The sequence below is a fragment of the Papio anubis genome, chromosome 6, assembly GCF_008728515.1.
Source record: "Papio anubis isolate 15944 chromosome 6, Panubis1.0, whole genome shotgun sequence".
Classification (NCBI taxonomy): domain Eukaryota; kingdom Metazoa; phylum Chordata; class Mammalia; order Primates; family Cercopithecidae; genus Papio; species Papio anubis.
The window spans coordinates 38,760,761-38,786,430 of record NC_044981.1 but is presented as its reverse complement, the minus strand read 5'-3'; the positions used below and the strand labels follow the sequence as shown (position 1 = coordinate 38,786,430).

At 50.2% G+C, this 25,670-nt stretch overlaps 1 protein-coding gene and 1 non-coding gene across 2 annotated transcripts in view; one reads left to right on the top strand and one right to left on the bottom strand.

Moving 5' to 3' along the window:
- The window catches only part of LRFN2 (leucine rich repeat and fibronectin type III domain containing 2), a 42,239-nt gene extending 19,778 nt beyond the window's left edge, over positions 1-22,461 (top strand). The window contains exon 2 of the mRNA XM_021937225.2: positions 21,180-22,461. Coding sequence (XP_021792917.1) covers positions 21,180-22,149 — 970 coding nt within the window. The 3' untranslated portion in view covers positions 22,150-22,461. The remainder of the gene's footprint in view (positions 1-21,179) is intronic.
- On the bottom strand, positions 6,301-6,403 carry LOC116275533. The gene has a single exon (XR_004184654.1). It is a non-coding gene; the product is annotated as a U6 spliceosomal RNA (small nuclear RNA).
- Positions 22,462-25,670: the final 3,209 nt, after the last annotated feature.

Genomic DNA, 25,670 nt, shown 5'->3' with positions numbered 1-25,670 from the left:
CAGCTTCTGAGTGCCCATTGGTGTGTGCCCCCCTGCACCGGGCACCTTCATAGCCCTCTGGGAGGCAGGCTTATGATTCTTTCCCAGGCTAGGAATCACAGGGAGAAGACAGGGTATGTAAACTGCCCAAGGCCTCCCAGCTAGGAGGTGACAGGGCCGGATTCAAACCCAGGCCTGTTGTGCTCCAAAGAGCTCCTGACTGTTCTTCTCCCTCCCAGGACATGAGTTAGGATTGAGGGGGTGAGATAAGTGTCTTGGAGTCACAGGTAATGTCTTCAAAATAGAGTCCTGTGACCCCATTTCCTTCACCCCTGTCCCCTCCCCAGTCGCCCAATTTACTAACAACCCCAAAACCGTCAGCCCGCTGGCACTGAGAACCACCATGAGGAAATGCGGTAGACTGAACCAGATCCACCCATCCCACCCACCTGCACATAAGGAGGAACACGAGGAAACAGGTGGGCACTTTAGGAGGAGTGGGCTCTCAGCTAGACAAGTGGGAGAACTTCCGGCAGTGCTGGTGATGTCTGACAAAGCCATGGCTGCTTTGAAGGCAGAGGGGAGCCTCGGCTGCTTCAAGGGCCTGGGGGATTCCATCTGAGGCAGGCATGCTGATGCATGCCTTCCACCCCTTCTCCATGCTGGGAAGATGATGGCCATGTCCTGGGGTGTTCTAATTTATAACTTGCCACTTGAACCATGGCTGCTCTGCCTCCCACTGCTGCCTCTTCCCAGACTGAAAGGAAACCGGGTCGTGGTTCAGCCCTAAAGACAGCATAGGCTTAGGGAAGAGCGAGATTTATGGCTCAGCGTCTGCCCTACATGAGCCATCATTCTCCCAGAGCTACTGCAGCCACTGCCTCCCCGGCCCAGCCAGGCCCAGGCCCAGTGCTGAGTGGCAGGCAGGCGTGTGTAGCTGGAGGACAACACTGTGAATCTTGGACAGTCACGGGATTCCCTGGCTTGGGGACATACAGCAGAGGGAACAGCAGATAGATCACAGCTGGGCTGTTGACCTTGAGTCTTAAGCAAAGTGGAGAATAAGAGGTCATATTTATCCCAACAAAGCTGCGGGAGCCATGAAATATCAGAGTATGAATAAAGGCAGCGGTAAATCACTCACCACTCTTGCAAATATGGCTGATCTGTCTTCCAGTCCCATCACCCACGGGGTGGCATGGGGTCAGTGTGCACAGCGATGGAGAAAAAGAAGAGATAGGGCTCCAGAGACCACAAACGGTGCTCTCTGGAATACGGCAGTGCTGGGAATCATTGACCAGATTCTTAGATTCCTAGGATGTAAGATCTCCCTCACCTCAAAGGTCACCTGCTCAATGAGGTGATGCCTGACCACCCACTTAAAGCTGAGCCGTCCCACCCTAACCTCAACACTTTCTTTTTCTCTCTTACCTGCTTGTTCTTCTTTCCTTAGCACAGCCCACTTTCTAACATACTAAATCAGTTACCAGTTGTGTTTACTGTTTGCTCTGTCCCCACAGAGAATGTCAACTCCACAAGGCAGGGACTCGTATCAGTGGGGGTCACTGCTGTCCCCACAGACACCTAAAGCAGTGCCTGTCACATAAGCTCCACAAACATTCTTGGATGAATGAATGAGTCTGGAAATTACCTAAGAAATGGCTTAATTCCAATGCCTCATGGTGTCAGGGAAAAGCAGAGACCCAGAGAAGGGATAGGACTTGACCCCAGTCTCATAGCCTGTTAGGGGTTGCAAAGCTGGGAGAAGACACTGGGCTGGAGACTCTCAGGCCAGAGCTCCAGGTCCTGCATGGTCTGCGTGGCTCTCACACCCCTCAGAGGATGTACTTGTCAGTCACGCTCTGTTAACTTACCTGTAGGACTCCGGAGCTGTGCAGCCCCAGGCTAGGCATGGGTGGGGCCTCGCTTGCTTTTTCCCTTGATTTAAAAAACCAAAAATCTTACACATTTCCTGATAAATAATTTCTTAACCCAAAGGGATCCCCAAAATATGAGTTCCTTGACTGGGGGAGGTTAGAAAATTTTTGTTCCTGAGAATTTGTAAGGTGTTGAGTGGGAGTGGGGCGGGAAGCGTTTATCAGGACCCCTCCCCGGGATACCTGCTGCTGTGTCAGATCCTTCCACGGATCATTCATGCAGGCTTCACTTCCAGGCTGCAGTGGGGCATGATAACAAGGGCTCACAGCTACTGAACAGTGTGCCAAGGCTGCTGTCAGTGCTTTTAGATATCCGACCATTGGGCCTGTCCAGCAGCCCTACGACCTGGATGGCTTCTGTCTCCTCCCCATGTTACATGCAGATGAGAGACCTGAAGCAGCTATGCCAGCAAAGAAACGCTCCTGTTCCGGGTGTTCAGGACACATCAGTCAACAAAACAGCTGGCAATCCTGGTCCTTATGAGAGGAAAACGGGCAGCAGGCACCACAAATGAGTAAATGATATGGGTGCTGGGAGGCAGTGAGTGCCACACAAAAAAGAAACCTCAGGCAAGACATGGCAGGGTGCTGGGGGTGGTGGGTAAGTTGTAATATTAGCTAGGGTGTCCAGGGCAGGCCTCCCTGAGAAGGTGGGATTTGAGCAAAGACTTGAAGGGGAGCCGGACTGAGGTCTGTGGGAAGGGCCTTCCAGGCAGAAGGAAGAGCAAAGTCTCTGTGACCGGAGTGTTTCTGAGGAGCAATGAAGAGGCCAGGGTGGCTGAAGCAGAGAGAGTGCAGGGCAGGTTGGGCGAGCTGGGGCAGAGAGGCAGTGGGGCCAGATCCCGTGGGGCCATGTGGCCCTTGTGAGGACACTGATTCAAGTGTTCACCCCCACCTGTGCATGATCACAGGTGCTCACAGCTTCAGGTCAATCCGTTTCCCTGCCACATGCTCAGGGCTGCTTCCACGCTGGCCAGTGGACACACAGTCACACTCACATACGTACCTACATGGCCAATGGCCACTCACTCCCACAGCCCCCCTACTCCTGCCATGCCCGTTTGAGCTTCACCCTCCACCGCACCTGCATGTGCCCCAGCAGAGCAGGGACAACTCCTCATCAGCCTCACTCCCGTCTGCCACCCAGTGTGGCCTCTCCCCAGCTGGAGCAGGAGAGGGAGGAGACCGAGCCAATTCCTGGGGCTTCAGACCCATGCACCCTAATAAACAGTGCTGGAGAGACTCCCAGAAAATTACAGATAAGTCTGTGATTTACTCCACGTGATTTATTTACATGATTACTTCCACACTAAGAAGATGACAGGCCCATATGGCCATCCTCCAGGGACCCTGGCATGCAATTAGTGGCTCTGTTCTGTGTTCATTGTCCCCACAGGCGCTGGCTGCTCCCAGACTTGGGGCAGGACAGAGGAAGGAGGATAATTATGCTGCTGCTTTTAGTAATTCCCGGGCAAAATCAGGATGGTGCACCTCTGGGCCAGGCCAGCCCCACCTTAAAGCTCCTGCTAATGAATACATCCCGTAGGAAGGCTCCTCTGCCATCTGGCAGAGACCCCAACCCCTAAAACTACCTGTGCCCTCAGGTGGCTCATCTTCTGCCACCAGGAGAGGCCCTGCTGCGAGGTGGGTGGAATGGATGGTATTAGTCTATAAAAGAGATGACAGAAAGACAAATAGAAGATAGACAATAATAAAGTACGTAAGCATTCACTATATACATAAATGATTTATTGAGTATATATTGTATGCCAGTGCTTGGCATACGTTACTGCTGATCCTCATCTAACTCTGCAAATTGGGTTCGCAAACTGCTTTTACAAATAAGAAGACACAAGCTACGGAAAGTTAAGTAAGGGAGTAAAGATACAGTCAATAAATTGTGGAGATGGGATTTGAGCCCTGTGTGCTTTCAGGGTCAGGCACCTGCTGCTGCCCCTACTCCCACGGCCCCAGTATCCCATCCCCTTCCTCCCGCCTTCCCCTCGCTCCCATCACCCCTCTTCCAGTGATGTTCTTATGAAATTCTAGAATGTTAAAAGCACAGAGAAAGAAAGTGAATTGCCCAAGGCTGAACAAGTCATGACAGAGTGGGAGTTAGAGCCTCGTCCTCCAGCCTGGACATGAGGATGGCTGGTGGGTGGGGACAGCTCTGCTCCCCCACCCTCCCTCCTGCTGATTCCAGGATCGGGAGTGTGCAAGGACCTTCCACTTGGCTGGACAGAGTGGGGCTTCCCTGCTGCCCACCTGAGAACTCCCCCTAGAAGTTGTCACTCTCCCCACCCTTAATTAACTCCTTCCTGAGCAGACTGCTTGTTAGAGACAGAGGTATCCAGGGAGAATCAGCAGAAGCACAGCCCAGAGAAGTGCTGAGTGGGCTCCTCCTGACTGCTGGGTGGAAAGGGCAACTCTCCGTGGGGTGAGGCAGTGGGCAGGATGATGCAGCAACTCAGCAGCCAGATGCCCAGCAAGCTCTCACCAGGGAGTCTGCCTCCAGGCATGCAGCTTGGAGCAGCCCCCAAGGAAGTGTCAGTAAGTTTCTCGGTCACTCACTATGCACGAGTGCTGGCTGTCCCCATTATAAAAAATGGACACCTCACATTTATAAATGCTTCACCACTTACATACTGTGTCCAAGCAGATGTGCATCTTAGGTTTTCCAGACGGTCCTTTCGGGGAGGTGGTAGTGTTCTCATTCCCGTTTGACAGAAGAGGAGGCTGAGATTCAGAGGAGCACAATCTCCTTGTTCGAGATTGCTCAGCTAGCAGATGGTGGGGCCAACATTTGAAACTGATCTTCAAATACCAAATGCAAACATCATCATGGCTACTTTTTAATGCATAAACACACTCTAAGCAGCATACTCTGTACTGAGCGAATATCATGGTACTTAATTTGCACGAAGACACCATATGATTGCTGTTATGAACCCATTTTGCAGGTGAGAAAACTGTGGAATTGAGGCTCAAACATGGGAAGTGACGCACCTCACATGGCACAGTCAGTAAACCTTCTTCACTAGAGCACAAATTCACCCTGGGGATCAATACAGGTTCCTTCTTATGATACAGCCTCTGCTCTGACAGAGGAGGTGGTTATAATTGAAGAAAAAGGTGGGGCCCCTCCATGAAACGACTGAGGGCTTCATTTTACCCAGAGTTGCTTTATTAAGGGTGCAGTGGTTTGAATGCTTGTGTCCTCTTTGATATTCATAGATTAAAACCTAATCCCCGATGATAGGATGAAGAAGTGGAGCCCGTAAGGGGTGATAAACTCATGAGGGCTTGTGGCTGCTGAGGGGGCTCTCTGTCTCTCTCTTGCCCTCCCACTGCTGCCATGTGAGGATACAGAAAGAAGGCTCTTGTCAGACCAAATGCTGGCACCTTAATCTTGGGCTTCCAGCCTCTAGTACTATGAGAAAATCTTGTTGTTGTTTTTTAAAAAATATAAATTAGTCTGTGGTATTCTGTTAAGCAATACACAGAAACTAAGACAAAGGGTTACTGTTGACTTCACCATTGGCATTGAAACAAAACCCAGTGTTTACCATTCCTTCATTTATTGCCAGACACCCCTAGCATTTAACACACTTTACCTCATTTAGCCCTGATTATATTCCAACACAGTAGGTACTAGCATTCCTATTTAACTGAGGCAGAGCGTAGGTAATCTGCCTGGGGTCACACAGCTAGTCAGCGCCAGAGCAGATTTTGAACCCAGGCCCAGCTGCTGTGAACCACCATGCTGGATCTTCAAATGCCTCTTCCCAGGCATTTGATTCCTGCCAACTTCTTCTCTGGAGTTGCCCTACTCTTCACCCACGGGGGCACATGTAGAATAGCATCAGATGGCCAGGGGTTCTTTCTACCCCTCCCCAAATGCTGTCTCCTTCCCCAGATCTGACAGGGCCACCCAAGCCCACTGACAACAGAATCAAGAAACCCCTGCCGATGGTGACTGCCACCCAGATGCTCATCAGCCTCCCTGAAGTGACACATCTATTTCCAACAACCTCTCCTCTTCCTGCTCACCTGGTAGAACTGGCTTTGCAATATTTTTTGCCCTTTTTTATTGTAAAATATATATAACATTTACCATTTTCACCACATTAGAGTGGACAGTTCACTGGCACTAAATACATCATATTGTTGTGCAGTCACCATCACCATCCATCTTGGAACTTTTTCATCATCCCAAACTAAAACTCTGTAGTCATTAAATAAGAATTCCCTATTCCTCACTTCCCCCAGCACCCAGCAACCACCCTGCTACTTTTTGTCTCTATGAATTTGACTACCCTAGGCCCTTTATATAAGTGGAATCACACAAAGTTCATGCAAGTTGTAGCATGTGTCAGAATTTCGTACAAATATAAAACGCTTCACAGATTTGCCGTCATCCTTCTGCAGGGGCCATGCTGACCTCTGCATGGTTCCAGTTTTAGTGGAAGTGCTGCCAAAGAGAGCAAACGATAGCATTTTCAAGGAGGCTGGTGCTGCCTTTGCTCCGGGTGATGCCCCCACGAAATTATGGATCTGCCAACTGGGGCGAATGGTCCGATCAGGTTCATCATTAGGTGGTGTTTACTTGGTGTCTGCTGGTTATTCTAGCGTGTCTTGGGCACAGCTGGTGGGGAATCTTCATTTTGCACACGTTTGTGTTTATAACAAGGTGTAATTGATCTGACACCTTCTGCATTTTTTTCTGTACGTGATGAGTTGTTGAGTAAGCTCTTCTCAGCTCCTCCAGGAGATAAATGACAAGTAGCATCATTGTAGTCATCGTCGTTGTGGTACCAAATGGCCCAGGAAAGGAGCAGACATGTTTATTCCTGTTGTACTTGATTTCTCACACTCACCACAAAAGGCTGGTATTACTCTCCCATTTCACATGTGAGGAAACAGAGGTTCAGAGAGAGGAAAGTTACATGGTCTAGAGTCACACATCTGGTCGGGGGCAGAACTAGCCTTCAAAGAGAGATTTCTGTCTGAGTCTAAAGCCTACACTCTTTCCTCTAAGATATGCCAACCCAGTCCCTGGGGGCTGGAAGCTAAAGACAATTAAATGCAGAAAAGACTTCTATATCTGTGGAGACCTGAATGAGGACGCGCACACACATACACAGAATGAGAGAGAGAGAGAGGCAGGCCTTACATGGGCTCAAGAGCTCGCCTGGGTTGGCTGAGCCTGCAGTGGTGGGGACAGTGTTTAAGCAATGTGGCTTAACAGCAGTCCTGGGAAAGCACAGGGCCTCTCCATTGACAGTCTGCTCAGTGTGACCACCAATGGGATGTGGCTTCTAGAGAATCCAGTGTACTTTCAGGGAGGAGGGTGGTGTTCACAAGAAGTGTGATGTCTGATTGGGGAGCATAGGATCTGACTACTCAGAACCCCCAAAGAGAAGGGCCAAAGACAAACTGACATGTGATCGGGTATGATCAGGCGGGGCAGCCTGCCAGCAAACTAGAAACTGTGCTATGAGGAAATGGTTGGAAGAAACGGAAATGTGAATTCTGGAGATGTGAAAAGTCAAGGTGGGATGAGAGAGTGGCCTCACAATATGGGAAGCATCAACATGTAGAAAAGAAAGAAACAGGCTTGTTCTGGGCAGCTGTGGGGTTGCATTGGGCTGGTGGTAGGAAGTCGCAGTCTGTCAGACCATGGCCCCCATGAGTCACTCGGAGTTGTCCAGAGCTAGGATGACTACCTGGTATATCCCGGAAGTGTGTGAGCAGAGGGTGCTGACAGCCAGGTGGGCCTGCTATGGAGGCGCTGATGAGCAGGTTGGCTCTCAGGGCCCTTCGCAACCCGGAGTTCCTAGGATCTGTGCATGGTGAGGGCAGAGAAGAACTGGGAAGAGCCAGCAGACACCTTGATGAGTCAGCAAGAGAAGTGCCTGGATCAGGGGGCAGGCTGGCCCCAGTGGCCTGCACCAAGACAGATTGTCAGACCTCAGACGACTGGCTTGCGGAGCTGGCTGTGCACCTGAGCCATCAGCCAGTATCCAGCCTCAGGCCTGGATTCACTTCTCTGTCCTCAGTCACAAACACTAGCACAAATTCAGCACTCACTAGGGACAAGGCACTGTTCAAATCACAGAGATTCGCTCATGTAATCCTCATAGCAACCCTGTGACGGGGCTCTATCATCTGCCCCCTCTTACAGGATGGTTACGTGGCTTGCCCAAGGTCACACTGCTGGTCAGTGACAGGACTGGGGCTTGAACCCGGTGGTGCAGTGCTAGTGCCTGGATTCCCACCTCCTGGCTTTATCCCCTCCATGAAGGAGCCCCATGGAGCAGGGCGAAGCTCCCTTCCTGACACTGTTGCCTCCACCAAACACTTGGGCTGCGACTTTCCCAAGTCCTTGCCTGGCAGCTGCATCCGCCATGCCTCCCAAATCAGGGAGCAAACACAGGGCCTCCCAACGAGTGATCCTCACCTGTCACCGGGTAAGGTCTAATGCTGGGGAGATGAGCACAGAGGCAGCCTGCTGGGGCTCAGCTCTCTTTGGCCTAATTTCCTGTCATCTCTGCCACTGCTCAGCCAGGCCTTTACTGACACTTCCTCCACGTGAATTCTGAACAAGACTCTCATGGGAAGTTGGAAGGGGACCCATCCTGCTGCAAGTGTTGAAGCCAAGATGCCTCCCTGCCAGCCCAGCTAGGGTCAGGCACTGCCGAATCTCCTTGTTTCTAACTTGCATAAGGTTTGCCAGCCACAAATCCCCGAGGCCTGGATTTCCACCATCAGAGAGGCATTTCCTTGGGGTTAAGCGGGTTAAGCATGGCCCACTCCTTTATGTAACAGACCCTCATGCGGGGCTTACTCTGTGCCAGGCACTGACCTAGGTACTTTAGGAATCATGACTCCTTGAATCCTCATAACAACCCTATAAGGCAGAGATTATGAATGCACCATTTTACAGAAAGGGGATAGTTCTAGGAAACAAACACAGAGAGATTAAGAAACTTGCCCAAGATAAGGTTTTATAGCTGGTATGTGCAAAACCAGGATTGGAACCCCAGAGTCTGGCTCCAGAGCCTGTGTGCATATCCACCGCACCTGCTGCCTCTTCAGCTTCTCTTGCTAACGGTAGGTATTCCGATGATATCTCTCATTGTTATTGGATCTATGAGGGAGTTTTCTTAATAGAATTGTGTCAGATGTGTAATGGGTAGCTTGAACATGGGAAGCAGAAAAGCAGGAACCAGAATATCGAAACAAAGGACCACAGGGGGCCCAAAGACACATGCTGGCTAAGGGCTGGCCCTATTTGAGGACTGTGGGGAAGGTGAGGCAGCTTTGCCAGTGGGGCCAAGCCTTGGGAAGGGGCTGGGGCACAAGCTGAGTATTGGAGGCAGAGAGAACACTCCAGGGGGCAGAGGAGCTTGAGTTAGGCCTGAGAGAATCCCAGAGAGGGCATGCTGAACCCAGAGGTCCTAGGAACCATGGAGAACTGGAAGAGTCATGAAGGAGGGATGAAGCTGTCCAGAGCCTCAGAGAGAATGGGGAGCTGCTCAGAGGTCCAGATCAAAGTCTCCAAGACAAATTCATTCCTTGGTGTGAACTGCCCCAGAGCTGGACAACATCACCTGGACTGGCCCACCTGTTTGGTGCATCAGGGCTCACATAGAAAATGACAGTGTTAATACCATTTGCTGGGTACATGGATAGGGCTGCATAGCATGTTCTAGAACAGCACCATCCAATAGCACTGCCTGTGTTGACAGAAATGTCACACAGTGGCACTGTCCAATCCAGTAGCCACTAGCCACATGTGACTACTGAGCACTTGAAATCTGGTTGTTATGACTCAGAAAGTAAATTTTTAATTCTAATCAATTATTATTAATTTGAAGTTAAATTTAAATGACCACATGCAGCTACTATATTGGGCAGTGCAGTGTGGAACGTTCATTTCATTTACAAGTTCAGCCAATGTTTTCAAGGGCCTACGCTGTGCCAAGTATCATTCTAGGTGTTGGGAAAATATCAGTAAACAAAACAGGTAAAAACAAAACAAAACAAAACAGCCCAAAAAACTCTGACCTCAGGGAGCTGACATTCTAGTAGACAGAGAGAAAGAAAGGCAACTAACAGTAATCATAATAAATCAATGATATTGTCTGTTGGGCAATAAAAGTGCATTGGGGAAAAATGGAGTGGAGTAACAAGCCTGAGGAAGCCCCCAGTGTTGAAAAGATGATCTGGGATGGCCTCTCTGAGAACGTGACATTGGAACAGGGACCTGAAAGAGGCAAAGCAGCTAGCATATAAATATCTGGAGGAAGAGCGTCCAGGCAGAGGGAACAGCCAGTGCGAAAGTCCTGAGGCAGGAGACCCCTTGGCAGATTTGAGAAGCAGCGGGGAGCCCAGGTTGTAGAGTAAGAATGAGGAATAGAAGGAGACAAAACCCAAGAGGGGAGGGGCAGATCGCCTGGGGCCTGTGAGCCATATGAGGACTTTGACTACATGAGGTGGGCTTCTCTGGGGGCAGAGCAGGGTTGAGCGAGAAAGACAGGCTCTGACCTGGGTTTTAACAGGATCCCTCTGACTACTGGCAGAGAAGAGGCTGGGGGATGGGAGCAAGGAAGGACACCCAGACCCAGAGGCCAACTCAACAGGGGCTGATGTCAACCCTGCCTGCTGTCTCAGGGGCTGTGGAAGTGGATGTCTGGGTACACCTGAGGATTGAGGCAATGGTTGGGGTGCTCTGTCTCAGAGTCTCAATCTTATTGAAAGGAATGTGGCCCCTTCACTCACTGAGAGGCTAAAGTAACTGCCAGTAAGGCAGGGGTGCTTCGGGGCATTTGTGGAAGCTCCATATTCTCAGGAGCCACAAGGGCAGAAGAGCAGGGACAGAGGCTGGCCCCCAACCCCAGGCCTCTGGTCCCTGGCCCCAATTGGAAGATCAGAGGCTTCCGATCCTTGGAGCCCTCACTGAGTCACACCAGCTCCATGATCATCCCACTCTAAAGAAAAGACATGTGCCTTCCCCCATTATCACTCAGGGCCTGGTGCTTAGGGAAGGCCAGCATTTGGCACTAGTCACCAGTAGGGTCTACAACTTGTACTGGTAATTCTAACTACTCTGATCTCTAGGCCAGAAACAGCAAATACGAGACACAGTCTCCAGAGGACTCTGTCCCACTGAGTCTAAACACAGCCTCAGAATCCTTAACACTAGCACCCAGCAGCCAATGCTCAGAGTTGGAACACAAGAGTGAACATACTTGCAAGAACCTGGCTCCTAGCTGCTATCTTGGCGACTTCATTTCCTACTACTCTCCCTTTCCATCTCTCTGTTCCAGCCTCACCGTCCTCCTCACTGTTTCTACCTCAAGGCCTTTGCACTGGCACCTCCTTGCTGCCTGGAAACTCTGCCCATGGATATCCACATGGTTCCCTCACTTCCCTCAGACCTCCCAGGAGCATGTGTCCTGAAGTAGAGAGACTGCCCTCCTTATTCACTGGAGTCCCATTTCCGGCCCTAATCAGCTATGTGAGCCCACGGCAGTTCAGTTGACCGCTGCCTCTCAAACAGCAGCATGATTATTAGATGTACTTCCCAGGGTTATTGTGAACATGAATTGAGGAAATGTGAAAGTGCTGGGTTCAATCTTGGCTGAGCACGAACCTCTCTGTGAGAGCTTAGTCACATCACTTAATTTCTTGGAGCCTCGATTTTCTCATCCATAATGATAATAAGACTAGTACCTCCCTCACAGGATTTCCCAAGATTAAATTAACTAATACGTGGAAAATATTCAGAACAGTGTTTGACATATAGTAAGTGCTTAATAAATGTTAACTATCATTGTAAAGTAATGCAGGTTATTTTTTTCTTTTTAAATTGCTGGCAAACAGTTGGCTGACTCCAAGACTCGCCTCCTGCTAAATCCTGATTCTGCTTAATTCAGTTCAGTATAATACAGCATAGGGAAGATCATGCTCTGTGGCCTGGCCGACTTGGCTCAGCCACTTTCCAGCTGTGTGAGCTTAAGCAGGGGTTCTATCTGCCTGAGCCTTAGTTTCTTCCTCTGTGATATGGGGTAATTATTCCTACCTCATACAGTCAGTGTGCAGAATCAGATTCTGCCTGTCAAGTTCCTGGCACGTAGTAAGTACTCAGTAAATTGTATGCAGGATGGAACCACACTCATCTCCTCTACTCCCTTGCAGCTCATGCATGAAAGCAAACAGGTCCCTTTGGGGCTTGCAGGAAGAGAGAGAATCTGGGAGTAAGGGCTGCTTGGCTTGGTTTAATGAGGCCATGTCATGTAGTCTGAGATCCCAAGGCTAGCTAGAGAGGGTGGCAAGCCAGTGGTTCTGTGAAGAGCCAGTAATGAGGACACAGAGCCAGGGGGGTGGGGTGAGGGAAACTTGATGTGGCCATTCCAAATTAGCGCTGAGGCTCAGCAGGCAGCCATGGTGCATCACTGATGGAGGGAGGAGAGGACAGAGCACCTAGAAAGGCGTGGTGCTAGGGGAGCAGAGGGGAGGCTGGAGGCTGGAGGAATTATGCAGATACAAGAGGTGGTATTTGTTGACAACTCCAGGAGGGCAAAGATTTCTCGTATAGACACCAGCACCAATGTGTTCTTCTTACACAAACACACACACATTCACCCTGTCTCTCACACACGTACCCACTACATAGCAAATTCCTCAGGCTCACTTCATCTTACCTGCAGGTGTCTGTTAGTCAGGGGAGGCAGCTGCTGTTGCAAAGAATTGCCATAATGTAAAGGCTCAAGCAGAATCAAATTAGATTTCTCGCTGTCCTAACAGTCCAGAGCAGTGTGCCAGGTTACCAGGAGACCTTCCTCATGGGAGACCTAGGTACCCATATGTACCTCCCTCCAGGCCTTGTCATCCTGCCCCAGGGTCCAGCTGGCAGAAGGACAGGGGAGTGTGGGGAAGGCATCCTGACCTACTGAAGGCCTGGCCCAGAGATGGCACAGATCATCTGGCACAGATGACATCCTCCACATCCCTTTAGCCAGAAAGGGTCACATGGGCGTACTAGCTGCAAGAGAGCCTAGAGAGTGTGGCCTAAATGGGAAGTCACGAGAGAGGGAGAGAGTGGGGTTTGGTAGTTAGCCCACAGGCTCTTCCTGGAGGCCAAGGCCCAGGCGGAAACTCCCACTCCATTCCCATTGCTATTTCTGAGGCCCAAATGCCTTTTCTGGGGGGCAAACTCTGTTCCATTAGAAAAGAGGAGGCTCAGTCTGCAGGAGAGGTCACACAGGAAGTCACCTCAGAAGTTTCAGAGGATGTGGGAGCCTCTGGGGGTGGTGGGGTTAGGGGGTTGGTTGAAAGAGGGGCAGAACAATGACTAACATCGCCTAGGACCAGGACCCCTTATTGCCACATACATGTAAACACCTACACTCTGACATACACTCACAAATACCCACACATTCAGCTGACAAATGATACTTCTTAGACACACATCTTCTCGCACACAGGCCTACACACAATCATATACCCCAAACACATACGTATATGCACATCCATGAAAGGTTTTCAGAAGCCCTTGCAGTAAGCCTCAAGGATACAGAAAAAATACCTCCCCAGGCTGGGTGCGGTGGCTCAAGCCTGTAATCCCAGCACTTTAGGAGGCCAAGGCAGGTGGATCACCTGAGGTCAGGAGTTCGAGACCAGCCTGGCCAACATGGCGAAACCTCATCTCTACTAAAAATACAAAAATTAGCCAGGTATGGTGGTGCCTGCCTGTAATTTCAGCTACTCGGGAGGCTGAGGCAGGAGAATTGCTTGAGCCTGGGAAGCAGAAGTTGCAGTGATCCAAGATCATGCCATTGCACTCCAGCCTGGGTGACAGAAAAAATACCTCTCCAGAAAGATGTCCTCAGAACCAGCCAGTGTCTGAGAATTCACCATTAGCTAGCCCTTGAATATTAGATAAGAATCCCTCACATATGTTTAGGCCCTAACATTTTGCAAAGCACTCTTGCACTCACTGCCTAACCATAGGGCAAATATTTACTCAGCATTGACTCTAGACCAGACATCATGATCAGCAGTAGAAATACAAAGAGGAATAAGACATAGTTCCAGTCCTCAAGGGAAAAGTGTACATGAACAACCCCCAGGGCTTTAACAGGGGACTGTAGGAGGGGTTGTGGGAGAAGGGAGAGAAAAGACAGCTCTGGTGAGGTCAGAGGTAATTTATGAGTCAGGCCTTAAAAGATGAGATCACCCGGTGGAGAAAGATATGATGCTAAGGAAGAGGGACCACTGTGTGCAATGGGATAATGGGATCAAGATGGCTTACTGGGGGAGTGATGAGTGATTTCGAGAGGCTGGTAAATTGTTTCCTACAGCTGGAGTTTCACCAGATGCAGCCAAGATGTGCTGCTGCTGACATGAAGAGATGATCATCTTTTCCCAAAGTGCAAGGAAATAAGTTAATAAATAGAATGTTCTCAACAATGTAAAGGTTATCTCCTTGTGTCATTCAGGATTCAGTCAGAAAAAAAAAGAAACATTTTAGGTCTTTTGAAAGAGGGAATTTAGGCTGGGCGCCGTGGCTCACACCTGTAATCCTAGCACTTTGGGAGGCTAAGGCGGGCAGATTGCCTGAGCTCAGAAGTTCGAGACCACCCTGGGCAACATGGTGAAACCCTATCTCTACTCAATACAAAAAATTAGCTGGGCTTGATGGCATGTGCCTGTAGTCCCAGTTACTCGGGAGGCTGAGGCACAAGAATTGCTTGAAACCCGGAGGCGGAGGTTTCAGTGATCCAAGAGATCGCACCACTGTACTTCAGCTTGGGCTATAGAGTGAGACTCTGTATCAAAAAAAAAAGAGAGAGAGAGAAAGAGAATTCAGTACAGGGTTTGGATTTTAGGGATGATGGAGCTGCTCAGAGGTCAACAACAGGTGGGGACAGTGGGTACAGGAGCAGTGGGTGGGGGGCAGGACAGGGAGGCACTATAGAGATTAGCAACAGAGGGAAGCCACCACCACCCACACATCCCCATCCAAGGCTGGAAGGACACAGGAGGAGATGGCATGGCCAGTGACTAAGATCCTAATGTGTCTAGCAGGAGCTGGAACCCTGGCAGCTGGAATCACAGAGGAGATTCAGTGCCTGACAGGGCGAAACCACTTGGAGATGAAAAAGTAGAAGAGATACCTGGCTTCTCCCCTCTTCCGGCCCTCCAGTCTCTCTCCAGTGCCTCCATTGGCCACCTCCACCTGGCAGCCTGAGGGCTCGGAAACCTGGGAACAGGCAAGGTAGCCTGGGAAATGTAGTTCCCCACAGAGCAGAGGCAAGCAGGTGAAAGGCGGAGAACAGATTCGAGAGCCCACAGTAGAATCACAGTATGTGCCTGTGATTTCATAGACCTCTGGTATCAACTGTAGATTTGTGTGCTAGTGTTAAACTGAATGAACAGTGCCAAAATAATATTAACAGAAAAAGAAAGAAAAAGAAAAACAATCCAGAGGCAGTCACTTAGGTTTGTTTTGTGTTTCCTGAGTAAGTGCTTGGGGTTGCAGTTTCAAATTGTCTTTTAGAGTGTGTGAGCTTAATTAAATTTAACGCATTGGAACAGCTTAACTTAAAATAGCAATTCATGTTTTCTGCTAACAGAGATATTGGTAGTTTACATGATGAAAAGAAATCTCTCAGGATTTCAGGGACGTGGTTTTCACCGGGAGGCCCGTGACTGACCTGACGGTTGAGCCATTTATTGTCTATTGTCCCTCGGGATCCACTCTCCCCTCCTCTGCCATGCTCTGCACTCTGGAAGCCTGACCTGCATGTGCCTGTGAATCTGGCTTTCAGTTTGGTTCAGCCATGCAGAGCAGCAGCAGAAGGTCGGCAGCAGAGAAGAGTGAGGTCCGGCTACTTCTTTGTCTGGCGCCCACCCTGTGAGGTTGCCCCTGGCAGCTTCTGTCTCTCAACCAAATTCTCTAAATCAATGTGCATCAGTGGAGGGTGACTTTGCCCCCAGAGGTCATTGGGCAATGCTTGGAGACATTTTAGCTTGTCACACTGTGGGTGTATTCTGGCATCTGGCGGGTGGAGCCCAGGGGTGTCCTGGGATTGTCCTCCTACGATGCAGAGAACAGCCCTACACAACCAAGACATAGTCAGCCCAAGTGTCAACAGTGGCGGGGCTGAGAAAGCCTGCACTAGCCCAGGGCTCCTCAAGCTATGCATTGTGAAGGAGCAGCTTCAATTTTCCCCACTCTGTTGCAGGCCAGTGCTTTTGTAAGACTAGAACTAAGTTATCAGAAATAATCATCACACACTTGAATGTGACAACCAATGCCAAATTGCTATAAAGCCTTAATGCTTACTCTTGACTTCTGTAGTGTCTGATCATGGAGCAGGAACAAACTGTCCATGGGCCGGCATCTGTCTGTGAGCCACACTACGAGTAGCACTGGCCTACGTGCTTCTCTCTCCTGGGGGTGTGGCAGAGGCAACAGCTCGGCTCTTGGCTGCTATTAGCTCTGGGTTCTTGCACATTCCCTTGTGATCCCCCATAACCTCTTGCCTCTTTACAATTAGTCCCTTGATAAATAAGTTCTTTAATTATCCTTCTAGGAAGTGCCATCTGCCCGCTCAGGCCCCGGCTGATTCTGCAGTGTTTTCCTACCTGGGCAAGTTTTTAAGAATGTGGGCAGTGTTAGAGGCTGTGTGGGTAGAAGGACAACAATGTGACAGCAGCCTAGCTTTGGAGCCCAGCTAAAGAGCTTGCACTGTCTCTTGTAGACCGTAGTCAGCTCTGGAAGCATCTCAGCAGGCAGGGGACACAGCCAGAGCTGTGTTTTAGGTGGAGCACTCGAGATGGTGTGGTGCTGAGAATGCACTTTCAGGGAGCACAATCTGTGGCAGAGAGCCTGACTGGAGGTTGCTGAGTCCATCCCGACCAGAAATGGAGAGCCCTAAGCTAACACTGCATGTGGAGTTGGAAGGCAGAGGGTGTTCAAAAGGTAGAATCTACCAGCCAGAGTGATGGGTTGTGAGCAGGAGTGAAGGGGGAAATCCAGGCTCCCCAGATACAGCTTGGAGGATCAGTGAATGGTTTCGTAGGGTTGGATGATGAGATGGACAGGGGTACACAGGTCAGAGATGAATTCTCTTTCACTGGAGTGCCCATTTCCTGTGACTTTCTCATGCAGTTTGTCTGTTGGCTGCCTGGAGGCAGCAGTGGTCTTGCTTTTAAGAGGTGTGGGCTCTGGGTCCCAGTGGACCTGATCTGGTCTCAGCCCCATCATTCCTCCAAGGGAAAGTTCAAACTGTTTAGCTTCCTCCTTCTTTAAATGGGAATAACTTCCTCAGAGGGTTGTCAGGATCTTAAATGAGATAAGGCGTGTAAACATGCCAGCACAATAGGCGAATACTGGTTATTATTGTTATTAGAAAAGGCAAACTTGACCTTACCCGCTAGGGCTGTTTTGAGTTAGCTGGCTCTGGCTCTCCTTAAGTCACCCCAGCTCCTCCTACTGCCACACACACACACACACACACACACGCACGCACACACACAGCAGAGGAATCAGGAGCCGCCTTCTGCCTTTCTGCTTTTCATCCTGGCAGGCTTTTCCTGCTGGCCTTGTTTCTGATGGGCCAGTTACAGTGCAAAACTGTTCCAGACCTGACCCTTCATCCAGGTGCCAGTGGCCCGCCAAGAATCAGCCTTGCCTTGTTACACCTCCATCAGCAGCACAGCCCAACTGCAGCTTCATCACATTAGGAGGTGGCTTCACCACATTATGATTTTCTCTGAGTTTGGGAGCAAAGGGGAGTTGGGGAGGCCAGGCAGGTTTCCACACAAAGTTGCCCAGGAAGGGCAGGTAGATGGGGCAGTGTCTGAGAGGCAGCATGGCCCCGTGGTCAGGTGCGGAGGCCCTGGAGCCAAACTGCCTGATTTGAATCCCACTCTGCCAACTTACTAGCTGGGCCTCCTTGGGCAGGTAGCTTCACCTTTCTGTGCTTCAGTTTCTTATCCGTTAAATGAAAATGAGAATAACAATAACTGCCTCCCAACAATGTTAGGGAGTATTAAATGAGTCTTAATCCCCTTAAATATCTCACAATAGTGCCTGGCACAGAGTAAGCCCTCATGTTAGCTGTTCTTCTTATTTTGTTGCTATTAGTAGTAGTAGTAGTAATAGTAGTAATAGTGTGGTCTGCTTCCCAGGAGAAGGTGGCTAAATATCGAGAAGATTTCTGGGCTTGTAGTACATCTTTGGTGTCCTGGGGTGGCTGTGTTTAATGCAATCATGAATGTGGAAATCTATGTTACACAACAGGTATTCAGTAAACAAGGGTGTCCATCTACCTCTCAAGTGGACATGCTCTTATATCACTGCGACCCAGCAAAATGGTGGAATGCGGTGGTTCAGAGCAGACTGAACGTGGCCTCCCTGGGATTTAATCCCAGCTCCGCCATGTTATCTTTGCTTAACACTTCTGTACCTCTGTTTCCCCATCTGAAATATCTGGATTATGATGGCAGCTGTGTCGGGGAGTTGCTGTAGGCCTAAGTGAGTTGGCATAGGGCACTTAAAACAGAGCATGGCACACAGTTACCAGCTGGTGTTTGCTCTTGCTGCTGTCACTGTTCTGGGTGTGCTTAGCTCCTGCCTTCTCAACTTACATCATTAGCCCTGAGGGGAAAGGAACGAGGCCCTGGAGGACTCGAGTGTCCCCTGCAGCGTTGGCCATACAGGGCTCCTTAGGCCCTGCCCAGCAGATGGCCCAGCAGGCAGGGCATCCTATCAGTAGAGGAGCGTGAGCCACAGCAGGCTCTAAGCTGCTCCAGGGATGAAGGTGGTTGACCAACCACAGGCCAGGGTGAACTTTTCACTGAAATGAGGAAAAATGCTTCCATGTCTGTCACACAATGAGGAACAAGCCCAGACCATGGACCCAGAAGCTAGTGTTAAAAGTCTCAACTGCTGCATACTAGCAGTCCAAGCTTGTGACCTCAGGCAAATCACTTACCCTCTCTGAGTCTCAGCCATTTCTTCTCTGTGAAATGGGAGTACTGATCACTGCCTTTACAGGACTGTCATGATGCCCAGGGGAAACTGGCTCTGAAGTCTGCAGATAGACCTGTGGGGCTGGCTGCAGGGTCCTTGCTGGATCCATCCCTCCTAACCCCTCTGGCCTCTTCTGCCCCAAACACTGTGCTAGGGGTGGGGCTGTGCATTAGTCCATTTTCACGCCGCTGATAAAGACATACACAAGACTGGATAATTTACATAAAAAAAAGAAAAAGGTTAAAGGGACTCACAGTTCCACATGGCTGGGGAGGCCTCACAATCATGGCAAAAGGTGAAAGGCATGTCTTACCTGGAGGCAGACAGGAGAAGAGAGCTTGTGCAGGGAAACTCCCCTTTATAAAACCATCAGATCTCATGAGATTTATTCAATATCATGAGAATAGCATGGGAAAGACGGGTCCTCATGATTTAATTACCTCCCACCAGGTCCCTCCAACACACGTGAATTGTAGGAGCTACAATTCAAGATGAGATTTGGGTGGGGACACAGCCAGACCATATCAGTTGGGCCTTGGGGGCTCAATTTCCTCCAGTGTGGCTTCCCTAGCAAAAGAGCAGGTGGGTAGGTGAGGAGGGAGGCAGCAGCCACTGGGGTTACCCACTGACGGGATGTCAATATCTGCCTGTCAGTTCCAGTCCTCTGTGTGAGGATCCCAGGTGGAAGTTTTCAGACTTCAGTATTTCATATTTGATATCTTAATTAAGTTGCCCAGCTCTAGGTTTGAGGGGTTGATGGGAGCTGATAGAGCCCTTTCATTCTCAAGTAGTAGGGAATAGGAGAATGGGAGTGGAGGAAATACCAAGAAAGCTACACAGTGGTACCTTCAAGCCTGGGTATTTCTTCAGGAGTGTTTATGGAAGTGACACAGGCATCATTTCTGGAATCGGCAGAAGGCATGATACCTCAAAAAGGGTCTTAGAGTTCAGGGTGTGCATCCAGGCTTAACAAGGTCACAAGGTTCTAGAGTTCAGAGTGAGCAGGTCCAGGCAGGAGAGGATCAGCCACAATGTGGGGAGAGTGCTTCCCCATCAGACCCTCCCCTAAGGTGGAAGGAGCAGTTAAAGTCTTCTACTAAAGAAACTCTTCCCCTAGGTTTCCTGGCTGAGCCTGGGCTACTACAACTAGGACCAAGGTATCGTCCCTTTCTTCTGGGATGCAGAAGTGCCCCCCAGTCCTTAACACTGCACTGTCCCTCCACCCCTAAGCGGCAGGCCCCCTTCTCCTGCCTCCACTCCTCTTCTGCTTAGACCCCCTCTCCCTCAGTCTGCAGCAGCAAATGCTCTCCCTCCTGAGTCATGAGAAAGCCCTTTGGAGGTGAGGGTGGTGCTGGCCTCTCCAGGCAGGATCTTGTCTCTGACACAGCACAGCACCTGGTCCAGAAAGAAGGCTCAGAAAGTGTTGATGGGGATCCCTGCGAATCTCAGAGGTCACAGGAGGGCTGGAGCGAGCCTTGGAGTGGGCTGGCACAGGGTCAGGGCTGACCTCTCACCCCGCCCTTCCCAGAGACCGAGGGAATACTTGTAGCAGGTATGAGGGAGGAGGGTAGCGGGTGTCCCTTTGTATAATTTCTGCTTCTTCACACTTTAACCTCTCTGCCTCTCTGTCTCTCCCTCTGCCTGTCCCTGTGTGTCCTCTCAACTCTGCTTGAGTCTCTCCCCCTCCTCCTCTTTCCCTCCACCTCTAAATGCCTCCCCTTTTCTCTGCTTTCAACTACCCCGCTTCTCATTCCCTTCATCTTCATACTCATTGTCTTTTTGTGTTTTTGTTTCCATATATCTGGATGTTCTCTCACCCGGTCTCTGACACATTCTCCATCTATACCTCTCCCTGACGCTCCATCCCTGAATCTGCCTCTCTCACCTTCCTTTCCACCCCAACCTGTCCCTTGGTTCCCTTGTCTGGGTCTCCCTCCTCACATCTCTTTCTTCTCATTTCCTATACCCTATTCCTGTCACCTGCCTGCCCCCGCCCCTCTCTCCTCCCCTCTCCTCTGTCTCTTCATCTCTCTTCTTCTGTGTCTCTTCACCCCTGTCCCTTACTTTCCCTCTGCCCTATTCTCTGTATCCCTGTGTGTGTCTTGGCCTCCCTCCCCCTCCCCCTTCACTCTGTTTCTCCCTCTGTCCCCTCCCCCTCACCCTGTCCTTCCACCCCACCACCCCTCACTCTTTGTGTCCACCTCCCTCCCCAGGATGATCCCAGCCTCCAACAAGGCCTTCGTGGTCAACAACCTGGTGTCTGGGACCGGCTACGACTTGTGTGTGCTGGCCATGTGGGATGACACAGCCACAACACTCACGGCCACCAACATCGTGGGCTGCGCTCAGTTCTTCACCAAGGCTGACTACCCACAGTGCCAGTCCATGCACAGCCAGATACTGGGCGGCACCATGATCCTGGTCATCGGGGGCATCATCGTGGCTACGCTGCTGGTCTTCATCGTCATCCTCATGGTGCGCTACAAGGTCTGCAACCACGAGGCCCCCAGTAAGATGGCAGCGGCCGTCAGCAATGTGTACTCGCAGACCAACGGTGCCCAGCCACCGCCTCCAAGCAGCGCGCCTGCCGGAGCCCCGCCTCAGGGCCCGCCCAAGGTGGTGGTGCGCAACGAGCTCCTGGACTTCACCGCCAGCCTGGCCCGCGCTAGTGACTCCTCTTCCTCCAGCTCCCTGGGCAGTGGGGAGGCCGCGGGGCTGGGACGGGCCCCCTGGAGGCTCCCACCCTCCGCCCCGCGCCCCAAGCCCAGCCTTGACCGCCTGATGGGGGCCTTCGCCTCCCTGGACCTCAAGAGTCAGAGAAAGGAGGAGCTGCTGGACTCCAGGACTCCAGCCGGGAGAGGGGCTGGGACGTCAGCCAGGGGCCACCACTCGGACCGAGAGCCACTGCTGGGGCCGCCCGCGGCCCGGGCCAGGAGCCTGCTCCCCTTGCCCTTGGAGGGCAAGGCCAAACGCAGTCACTCCTTCGACATGGGGGACTTTGCGGCTGCGGCGGCGGGAGGGGTAGTGCCCGGCGGCTACAGTCCCCCTCGGAGGGTCTCGAACATCTGGACGAAGCGCAGCCTCTCTGTCAACGGCATGCTCTTGCCCTTCGAGGAGAGTGACCTGGTGGGGGCCCGAGGGACTTTTGGCAGCTCCGAGTGGGTGATGGAGAGCACGGTCTAGGTGGGGGTGGGCATGCTCCCTTTCCTGCGCGCAGGGTGGGAGAAGAAGGGGAAAGAATCTCACTGGCAAGTGTTTGTGGAGTTTCCATGGTGATGTTTACATCCAGGGACAGTTTCGTCTCCCTGTCAATGGCCTCGTGTCCCCCCCCCCAACCCCCAACACCCATATCACCTCCCCACCACCCGGCCGGGGTGTGCTCAGGGAATGCGGACTCGCTCAAATACCGGACTGAGCCCTGAGTGTTTGGAAAGGCGAGACTCCGCCTTTCTAATCACAAATGTAGCCTACAAGCAAGCGGCTTTGGATTGCTTATGGGTCTAGTGTTGTTTTTATTTCTTAATTTATTTTTTTCCATTTCCCAGACTCCTCCTCTTCATTCACACGGATAATCAAGAGTTAATCGTACATATGAATGCGTGTTCCCAGCAGCCCTGGTACTGGGTAATTGTTGCCAATTGACAAGAGGAGGGAATTATTCTGTTTCCACACTTGTTTGGGGGAAGACTGTGGGGTTCCCTGCCCAGAGCTCTCATTACTCCCAACCACGCCCACACCCGACACTGGAAGGGGTGAGTGACTGACACCTAATACCTGACCTAGTTTCCTTTGCTTCTCAAACATGACATGCCACACCCATCACAGAAGTTTGAACCAGAAGAGTAACTTCCTGGGTTCTTATGTGTGGGGAGGGAGGAGGGCTTCATGTTGTAGGGCACAAGGGATCTTAACTTCCGGAGTTGCTTTGGGCTTGTTGCCACTCTTTCTGGGAAGCTGGCATGGAAAGTCCCCCTTGAGCACGTGGCAGGCCAGGAGGGCTTCTCTTAAGGAAAGCAGTGTGGGTGGCAGAAAGAGCGGTGGACTTGGAGTCCAAAGCTCATGTGTCCATAGTCACATGAAGAGCCTGCTGAGTAACTGGGGCAAGACCCTTTTATCTGTTGGTACCTGAATTTGCCACTTTGCAAAAATACTGGGATTGTATTAGGTCTCCAGTCCCTTTCCAGTTCTATGGGCCTATTAATTCTTCACGACTCTAGATGTTAGGCCTTTTCGCTTAACACAAGCTGGTTACAGCAGTCCCCGTCCTTTTTACTGGGCACAGAGAATTCTAGAAGCCTTGGAGGGAGGAAGTTGAATCTTTTTAGAATAATAGGCTTTTGAAGCTTGGGGAGGTCTTTGCAATCATCCCATCTTTAACCCTTCCTCTCCCTTCCACAGAGCATAAGGGAATTGCCCAAGGTCACACAGTGAGTTCATGACCAGGTCAGGGCAGGAGCCAAGGCCACCTGCCTCCTGGCAGTGGTGTTTGGGATCCATGACCCTGTTTTCACCCTGCCTAGGGCATTTCTGTGTCCAAAGGCTGCCCCATGTTTGTTCTTTAAGAAAGTGGCTCAAGGTGGGATGAGGGGATGCCTGCTCTTGGTTTCTTGAGGAGGGTCCATCCTTGGAAATTACAGGGTGGAATGGGAGGGGTGCATAGGCTCCTTTCCATCTAGGGATAACCCCTCCCTGCCAGACAGTGGCAAGAGAAGGGGAAGAGGAGATGTGCCCCCAGAGAACCTGCTGTAGACAGATTGGAATGACCTTCCCCTGCATCCCTGTCCAGTGTCTACTCATCAGCAACTCACTACCTCTCCCTCAGTCTCTCCAACTCATTCTTTCCTCTCCCAACTCCTTCCATAGACCTCTATTTTCTCTCTTTTGTTCTTCCTTCTTCCATTTGCCATCCACACAGCCCACAGCGCATACAGGCAAGACCATTCTGGGCCAAAAAGTTCCAATGGCCTCAGACCTGGAGCTGAGCTGCTGGCCCCCAACCCCACTCTGGAACACACAAGGAGGGATTGCAACTGTCTATGCAGAATTACCTTTGGCTCTAGTTCCAGAGTCTCCAAATCCCAGGCCTTCCTCCTTCCTCACTTCTCCCTCCCCTCTCTTCTCTTCATTCTTCTTCTTCTTCTTCTTCTTCTTCTTCTTCTTTTTTTTTTTTTTTCCTGTTACTCTCTGCCTTTCCCAGTCCCTTTCTGGTCCTGACAAGGTCATTAACAGACCAGGCCAGTTCCTCCTGAGACCTCAAGTTATAACAATTTTCCAGGCCAGTCCCAGGGCTGGAGCACATCCCTTCTATGGTCACAGAAGCACCCACAGAATTGAGTAACTTGAAAGGAAGTCTCTTCCACCCTTTCTCTTTTCCCTTCCTGTTTTTTCCTCTTCTCTTTTATCCCTCCTCATCTTTCTCATTCATCCTTTCAAACTATAGCCATTGTGGAAGTGGTCTCAAATACCAGCTTTCTTTTTTGCCTTTGGATTCAGACACACAGAGGGAAGGTGGTGAACAGTGGAAGGAACCAACTCACTGTCTATTCTCATCAGCGGCTCCGAGTTCTGTCGTGACATGATATGTACTTGCTCTTGTGTTTGTCATGTTTCTGACTTGGAGTTTTGGAAAGCAGCATCCCTGTGGTCAGAATATAAATGCCAATCTTCTCCTTTGCTAAAAAAAATGTACAGTAAAATGTACAGTTTTAAAAACAACCACTAACCACACTCCTTGGGCGGGAGAAAAAAAAATTCTTATGTCTGTGAATGTCTGCTGTTCATTTCTCTGGAAACTCTGGGGTTTTCTAAAGATGGCTTTGAAGTGGCATTTTCTCTTGCACCTGTGTTTGTTACTGCCTGGTGGGAGCCTGCTTCTTGCCAAGTTTGTGTATACGGTGGGGGAATCTTCTGAAATAATAGAGAATGGGATCATCCTCCCAGGGTAAAGAAAGGTAGAGAAATCTGAAGTGAAGCTTCAGGCTAAGAAAAGAACAGTCCATCCCCAGCTGTCCCGACTGTCCTACCTGACATCTCCATTCTCTGATATGCCAGCCCTACCTACTTTTTCCTGGACTGTGGTCACCACAGCGCCTGACAACTAGGGGCATGTGGGTATCTTCTACCCATTTTGGTTGAGCCCTGGATAGTATTTTTTTCAAAAGGGTCTTTTACTGGGAAACCGTGGGAGAACAAACCAAAACCAAAACCCAAACCCAAGATATAGAAACAAACGTGCTTCTGGAACACAGCTTCCCAACCTTGTCTTTTCTAGTATCTAGATCAGTAATGTCCAATAGAATAAAATGTGAGCCACACTGTAATTTTAAATTTTCTAGTAGCCATGTTGAATCAAACATAAAGAAACAGGTGGGATTAATTTTAATCTTATATTTTAACTCAATATATCCAAAATATTATTGTAACATGTAATCACTCAAATTATTAGTAAGTTATTTTATAGTATTTTTTGGTACAAAGTTTTAGAAATCTGGTTTGTATTTTACATGTATGGCATATATCAATTCAGATGAGCCCTCTTTAAAGTATTTTACATGTATGGCACATATGAATTCAGACTAGCCCTCTTTAAAGTACCTGAGAGCCATATGTGGCTAGTACTGGCCACTGTACTGGACAGTGTGACTCTAGACATACAATTGACTTGAAAGCACAGCTTAGAAGAGGAAGGAAACTGACATTTGTTG